This window comes from Nilaparvata lugens, unplaced genomic scaffold (genome assembly GCF_014356525.2).
Source record: "Nilaparvata lugens isolate BPH unplaced genomic scaffold, ASM1435652v1 scaffold9645, whole genome shotgun sequence".
Classification (NCBI taxonomy): Eukaryota; Metazoa; Arthropoda; class Insecta; order Hemiptera; family Delphacidae; genus Nilaparvata; species Nilaparvata lugens.
The window spans coordinates 1-8,027 of NW_024095388.1; the positions used below are offsets into that span (position 1 = coordinate 1).

The following is an 8,027-nucleotide window of genomic DNA, read 5'->3' on the forward strand; positions in this document are numbered from 1 at the left end:
AACCATACTATTAATACTGTAGTGAATTTAGCTTTAACCAAACCTTCTCAATCTTGCTCAATAATAGAAGATACATTAATCTCTTGAGAATAACATTGATGCTAAACTCATTATTGAGTTTCAAAAGCATACAAAAGTGGTCGAGTAGCCTGAGTTTTTCTCAACATTTTCATTCTTAATGAATTCCCATCCGATACACGTTAAACTTTCAGTCCCGGCTGAAGTATGACAGTTTTAAGGCTCATTGACGGCTTAATGATTTATTCAGGCGAGGTGGAACTTCCGTCAGGAACTACCCACCAAAGAGATCCATACGAATATGATTTTATAATGAGTTCAATGACAAATGCTGTGATGAAATGAACCTACAGTTTAAGATTGGAATGAAATCTTATATTAGGCTATACTAGTAGTTCTGTGAACAGTCGACTTCGCGCTCAGTAAGTTACATTGACTTGTTGTTATGTTTTTCAAAAATTAATAAATAATTTATCAATTAAAATGTATAGAAAAATTCTAAATAAACATGAGCTTTCTGTCCTATCGAACCGTGACGTGTCGTCCCGGAATGTGAGTGTGAGCGCTATTACAGGTCTGGCTGCAAACTGTCTACATCGTTGATGGAAAATACATTTCAAGATGTTCGATGTTTTTGAACGGGTAGTATTATAATCCACAAGACAGCTGATTTATGATGAATAATATAAAAGTCTGATTTTTACGGTAATATTGGCGTTCAAAGGAGACTCCTTTTCTTTTGTATTATCCTTAAAATACAAAATGTCAAAAACCGTATGTATACGTCGACGCGAAATTCAAAAAGGACCATACCTGTAAAATTTCATGAAAATCTATTGCTGCTTTCGCTGCAAATGTGGAACATAAAACATACATATAAACATATAAACATGAGAGAAATGCAAAACCGTCGTCTTGAATCTTAGTCCTCTCTTCGCTCGATCAATTATTCTGATATAGAATGACATCTTTTAGGCTATAAATTCTGATAAAGAATCACCAGAAAGTATGCAAGAATACTGTTCCTGATTTACTATACTGAAATAAAGGAAGTGATTTTTTCCGAGTGTATATTTGGTTTCTGTACTTGTAAGTTAATAATCAGGATAATGATATTGTGGCTGAAGCTGCAGGCATTCAATTCAATCCAAACGTAAAGTTGTTATCATTGAATGAGATATATTTTAGAAAATCAATGTTACACAGCACAATGTGGTCACTCATACAAAGGAATAGTTTATCAATAGTTTTCTATGAATTACCGATTATCAAAGAATTTATTACATCCAATTCCTCGTGTTATTTAGAAAAGATCAACAGAAACCTATTTTTGTGTGACAATGAACTTCAACGCTGAACAATGTGCTCGCCTAATGGTAATCAGAGCTGCTTTCAAGAATGAGAGGGCGGAATTTTTACAGTGTTGTTTTATTGCCTTTCATTAGAGAGAAGCATAAATTGCTGGCACTAAACTTGCGGCTGGAAGAAGATAATGCTCGAGTGAAGAGGCTGAATGCAGCAACGATGAGTGCACGTTAATGGTAATCAAGTATTTTTCTAGGCGAATAACTGCAATGAAAGAGCATAATTTGTGGAGTGGGGGCAGACAAGAAAGACTATAATTATGATAGCGTTGAGCGCTTCGCAACGAGCTGAGGGATTTACTGGGATCGCTGTTCTAGCCTTTAAAGCTGTTCCGCGCAAATTAATGAACTACATAAAACTCGCACTTACATAAACAATTGCATTTCTGGCGCCATTTTTCACCTTAATTGCTTTATCTGCCAACTGGCCGGCCAAACTGCCATACCCAACCGCCCCCCAAACACTCACACCCTCCATGGAGGCTTCACAGAACAGAACAGACCAACCAAACTGCTATGCTGGATTAGCATTGCTGCAACAGAAGCGGATGAGATATCTACCTGAATTATTATCTTCCATTCACAATTTTATATTGGAGTCTCTAAAACTTTTATATTTCACCCATAACTGTCAGTATCCAATCCACATAGTTTATTTATTATCACATTGTGTACAAATACTTAACATCAATAGGCACAACAGGCTCATGCCCAAAACTGTCCCATTTCCAATTTATACTATACTGTCCAAATCAAAATGTTGGTTATGTCACTTTCACTTTTCAAAATACAATTTACACTCTTCAATACTCAGATGAACGAGCAAATTTTGAATCAAATAGATACTATTAGATTCTAGAATCAAAAAATCTAGAACAGTAACTTAATAATTACCGTATTCGAAAAGTCTAAATTTTCAATGAAACTAGAAATTTTTGAGCTTAAAGTTGATTCTACTTTCTCCTGAAACAATATCAATTCCAATATAATCTATATTTAGTTCCTTTTCAACTGATTCTAATTTTTCTGCAAAATTATAGTCTCTCATCTTTTATCTGAAAAGGCAAGTGAGTCTTCGTTTATCATTTTTCACTTTTTTGATCTCTTCCATTTCAACGTTTTTTCAGCACCTTTACTGACTTTTTGTTATAGTCATTCAATCTCAGCTGTTTTCCATGCATGAACACAAACCGGTAAACAGCCGTTTGCAGAGCAAATTTCTCATTATAGCATACTCTACTGTAATGAAACCATATGTTTTTTTTACAGTCTAAAATGTTTCCTAGTTCCGAAATAGGAACAGCAAAACTACTACAAAAAACACCTTCAGCGCTCCAGGTGGAAGTCTTGTCAACTTCCACAAAATTCCTGATTCGGAATTTGTAAACTGGGTTATGTTTATAGAATGCATGTAGTAAGTCCTGTTTGTGACAGAAAATAGTGTACGTTACATGGGAGTGGAGAAAGATATAAGAACAGGGTTGCCAATTGTTTAATTACATTTCCACATTGTTAAAAACGGATTTGGCAACTTAGCGGAGCTAGAAAAGGACAGCCCTATCTTTGTCGAATGATAAATTAGGATAGATAGCAACACGAATGTTTATCAAATACCGCCATTATAACGTGGACCTATATAGTTGTACAATACAAGAAATAACATAGAACTGTACTACAGGCATTACTATTGCCTTTATGGAATACACAAGAAAATCAACAAAATTATTGAAATTGATGAAAAATACTATACCAGAGGCAATAAAAAACTTCAAATCAATGTTTTTTGACACTGCATATTGTGAGTAGAAATTTTAATAACAGATTTCACTTTTTTCAAGGGAGGTGGATGTGGCCTTATGAGGAGAGAAAAGGTTCTCTATTCAGTTGTGGAGTGCATGAATGATGTGCTGGATATACCTTTGACTATAAAGATGCGAACGGGAGTGTATAGCGATAAGAATACTGCGCATAAGCTCATAAGCGGTCTTTGTGATCGTGGAGTATCTCTAATAACTGTAAGTTTTTACAAGAAATTGGCACACTAAGTCGGTTTGTTGTATCAGAAATTAAATTCAAGTCGTTTGTATTCTCATTGATGATGAATTGAATTTCTCTTATTTCTTTTTCAATAGAAACTTTTAATTGCTGCTAAATCCTATGCAGTAGTTTGATTCATCTTCAAGCAGCGTACAGACCTACGCTCCACGAACACGCGCATTTTGCTTTTCATCAGCTGACCCTATGCTTATTATTTTATCTTTATCTTACTGTTTCAGTACCATTACAGTATAATAAGTTAAACATCAGGTGATGATAAGCTAAATACGCGCGTTCGTGGCGCACAAGTTTGTACGCACCTTTAAATGCAATTTAGTTCAATGATCGTGCTCAATCTGTCTATGTATATCCTGGTATTTTTTCAAATTCTTTGCATTTTGTCAAATATTGTAGGTTAATGGTATATTATGGCAAACAAACTATTTTATTCGATTTTATAGTTATTGAAATGTTGTACATTTCAGGTTCACGGACGCTCGAGAGAGCAACGCTACACGCGCTCTGCTGATTGGAACTATATTGAAACATGTGCTGCGCTAGCTGGACAAACACCACTTTTTGGCAACGGAGATATACTCTCTTACCAGGATTATGTTGAAGCGCGAGTGAGTATTCAATTTGATCTGGTTCTGCATTTCATAGCTAATCTGCGATTGTATACCGTACGGCAAGGTCTATACAAATATAGGTCATGACACTCGTGTTTCTTATAGTGTGGCCATTATGTTTATTTATTTATTTATTTATTCATTGTACAGAATACTACAATCATAATATAATTATGACATTGAAGGAAAAAATAGGCTGAGCCTGTACTATTTCTCTCCAAAAATTTTGATAAGAAGTTAATGTTGTCCAAAGTTTGAGGTTATGATATTATACACTGCTCCGTCACTTGATTTTTGATCCAGGAATAATGATATGAAGATTTTGAATTTTGAAGGTTACATAATACTTTAAATAAATCACAGAATGTATCACAATTAATAAAAATCTTTAGAAATATTACACTTATTTGAAAAATTGGAATACAAAATCACAAACCTACTCACTATAAGTCTGTGGTGTCTTTATGGCGGTACATTTGAAATTCCAATCTGCTCATAACAAAATCATGCATTATGCTTTTTACAAACAATATTCTGGTTTAGATGATATGTAAATTCAGGTTTCGATTTTTTAATAATGAAATTTCAATAATAAATGGTTCAATGATTCATTTTTTTATTATTAAAAATTGTTCTTATTCTTGTAACTTGTTATGATTCATAAGGAATTGGTCAAAAGGCTAACCTCGAAAACAGTTTTAAGTTCCCAATCAATTAAATCTAAAAATCAACAATTCAGTTCCTAGTTGGAATCTAAATATTATTATTTTGTCGGAAGAATTTATTTTACAATTCAAAGCCAAGCAATATTCCATGAATAATAGGTAACAATCTATAATGATAACAGCTGATAAATTTGAAAATTGGTGAACTAGAACCCCATAAAATGGCGATTTTGCAATGCATGACGGGATTGTGTCATGACCTGTATTTATAGACCTTATGCAAGATCAAGGTCTATAAATACAGGTCATGACACAGTCAATGACGTTAAAACTGCCGTATACCAAGGCAGTTTAAACGTCATTAACCACGTTATTTTTGAGTACCGTTAAAAAGCTTTATTATAACTGCTTGTAAAACTCGTGCCAATCCATGCAAGCAGCCTGCTCACTACTAGAACGCTTGTCCACAGTCAACGCTATCTATAAGTGTATTCAACAACATACATATATACAACTTCATAGTATATACTTCTCGTATCGACGTATATTGTTCTTAAAGACAAGCGGTCACATCCAAGGTGTTCAAACAATAATGTGACAGAGTCCGCATTCCTTACCATACGTCCTTAGCTTTAATACTTTATACCAGTTACTTGGCACTTTCAAGGCGTTCAAACTGCCGCACGTTAACGGTCCGTACCGAATGACACTCAGTGCCTGATTAAAACCGCCTTTTCAAGAATTATTCTTTATTAATGCAAAGATGTTGATTGATTGAATAGGCTCTAGCTTTTTCTATTGACAGGTTTTGTCAGGGCCTTCAATTGTTTGAATTGTGAATAAAAAATTTTGATTTGATTTTTAAGGGTCATATGCTTACACTACTTTTAACGCTAAACCATGTTTACTTGTAGACTGCATTTATAATAATGTCCTTCATACGGGGTTTAAACGAACAGCTGACATTTCTCCGTTTGAACCGAGTAAGCCTGCTAAGATTTATTAGTTTTATAATACGCAAATCATCAATTAAATTATCTGTACTGTTTGTTCTACAGGAAAATTGTCCTTCTATCTCTGGAGTCATGATTGGCCGTGGTGCTCTGATTAAGCCATGGATTTTCACAGAGATAAAAGAGCAGAGAATCTGGGACATATCAAGCTCAGAACGTTTTGATATTATGAGAAAGTATGTCAACTATGGTCTACATCATTGGGGCAGTGACACAAAGGTAGGAATAATCGCAACTTCGTTCACATTTTCATATCTTACACAAATATGTGTTCTATTAAGGTGCGTTTAGACTTGAAGTGGCCACTAACGGTAAAACATGCACACACACACACACACACACACACACACACACACACACACACACACACACACACACACACACACACACACACACACACACACACACACACACACACACACACACACACACACACATGTTCATCATGCAAACAACCAATAACAATAAATAAATCACTAGTAAATTACAAACTATAATGAGAGAAAAATAATTTAACCTCAAATAGAGAAGCGAAGAAAAAAATAATCAACCAAAAAGCTAACCTCAGAGATAAATAAACCTAACCTCAATTTTTTCTTGAAGTCTTTCGCTGTGATGATGAACAATGAAAGACGAAAAGTGTATCATGCACGTCCCACCGTTAGTGGCCAGCCTTATGCGCCGCGATCATGTTTATTTCGCATTTCATCAACCTATTTAATCTGTATTTGTACTTGAACAGTAAGAAACAGATACACTAGTGACCCCCTGGGTTGGAGAACTCGCTCAAGAACTGTTGTATTGTAATCTTTGAAACCAAAACCTTTTGCACAGAGTTGGTCAAAATTATGGAAACAACCAAATATTTTCTGATAACTGATTCAATCCGCCTATACATTCAGAACTTGAACTCAAAGTGAATTTACCATTTATAATGAGTAGTATAGCCTTTAAGCTACTATTTATATATTTGTCTGTATATACTAATAACCAGTATGGAATTTCATTGTGTGCAATTTATATTCTTGATTTGCTGAAGAATGTTAGTAGATTCAATTACAATAGTTTTGATTAAAATATATACAAAACATGAGAACATAATCTCAATCAACTCGAAAGAGCTCACTCTCCACTAACGTCTTTGTGGAGAGTATTCACTTTTAAAAGTGTAAATGAATTTTATAAATTTGTATAATGTTTTTGTAGATAAAAAGCTATTTGATTTGATTTCTTTTTCAAGAATAATTTGACAGAAGGTTTCATTGGGGATCCTATTTGAAATTAAAATTACTCTGTCGCTTCAATATCTTTGACCCTCATATGAATCCAAATTCATTTTTTGAAATGAGAAGGTGGTCATGTGATATATAATTTTGATACAGAATTCCAAGAGAAAGTAAATGGCGAAAGCCGCACATTGATATCTCAACTTGTTGATACCTATCAGTTTGACATTCAGTAAGTCAAAAGTTAGAACTCGCTAACGTTCGTTCAAAAAAGCATAGCATCAGCTGATGAAAAGCGACATGCGCGTACGCACCGCACCTTTAGATTCCAATATAATTCCATCCTATCCTCGTATAAAATACTTAGCAAAATATTAATTACGGAAAATGATTGAATTGTTTGTTTATATTTGCAGGGTGTGGAAAATACTCGTAGATTCTTATTGGAGTGGTTATCATTTCTGTACCGTTATATTCCTGTTGGTTTACTGGAACGTCCGCCTCAAAAAGTGAACCAGCGACCTCCATTCTACAGGGGGAGGGATGACTTGGAAACTCTCATGGCAAGTCCAAATTCTGATGACTGGGTCAAAATTAGGTATGTTTCTTCACTTAAATAATTTGGACATTGAGCTAGATAAGTTTTCCAAGAAACTTTGTAATGTTGTGTTGAAAAGATGGGAATAAATTTGATTTTGAAACATTAAGGCCTAAGTCTGCGGCTGGTCCATTTGAACAATGAAAACTAAAATGATTCTGACCTTGGATAACCCATCACTATGTACTCTGATTGTAACGATTTGAATGGAAACCTTGGTTTCAATTAGAAAAACTAGTATTTGAAAAAACATGGATGGCAATTACAGCAAAACCTTCAAATTGAACACTACTCGTCCTCCTGAAGCCGATGTTTTTTTTATTGAGTTATATCCCTATTCTACTTGCATAGGAAACGTCCTAAATCGAATGCGTTGCCAGTTTTGAGTTATAATCTTTGATTTTCTTTTTGATGGACTTTGTTGAAAAATGTGAAGTTTCAAAAACATTTTCGACTTTGATTCCATGTTAGTTCAAA

At 34.4% G+C, this 8,027-nt stretch overlaps 1 protein-coding gene across 1 annotated transcript; it reads left to right on the forward strand.

The window, feature by feature from the left end:
* The first annotated feature begins 3,199 nt into the window (after positions 1-3,199).
* LOC120349365 (tRNA-dihydrouridine(47) synthase [NAD(P)(+)]-like) lies at positions 3,200-7,587 on the forward strand. Its single transcript, XM_039419343.1, has 4 exons — positions 3,200-3,397; positions 3,905-4,045; positions 5,772-5,945; positions 7,369-7,587. Exons 1-4 carry the CDS (start codon positions 3,239-3,241, stop codon positions 7,570-7,572), a joined length of 678 nt encoding a protein of 225 aa, XP_039275277.1. The 5' UTR covers positions 3,200-3,238; the 3' UTR covers positions 7,573-7,587.
* Positions 7,588-8,027: the final 440 nt, after the last annotated feature.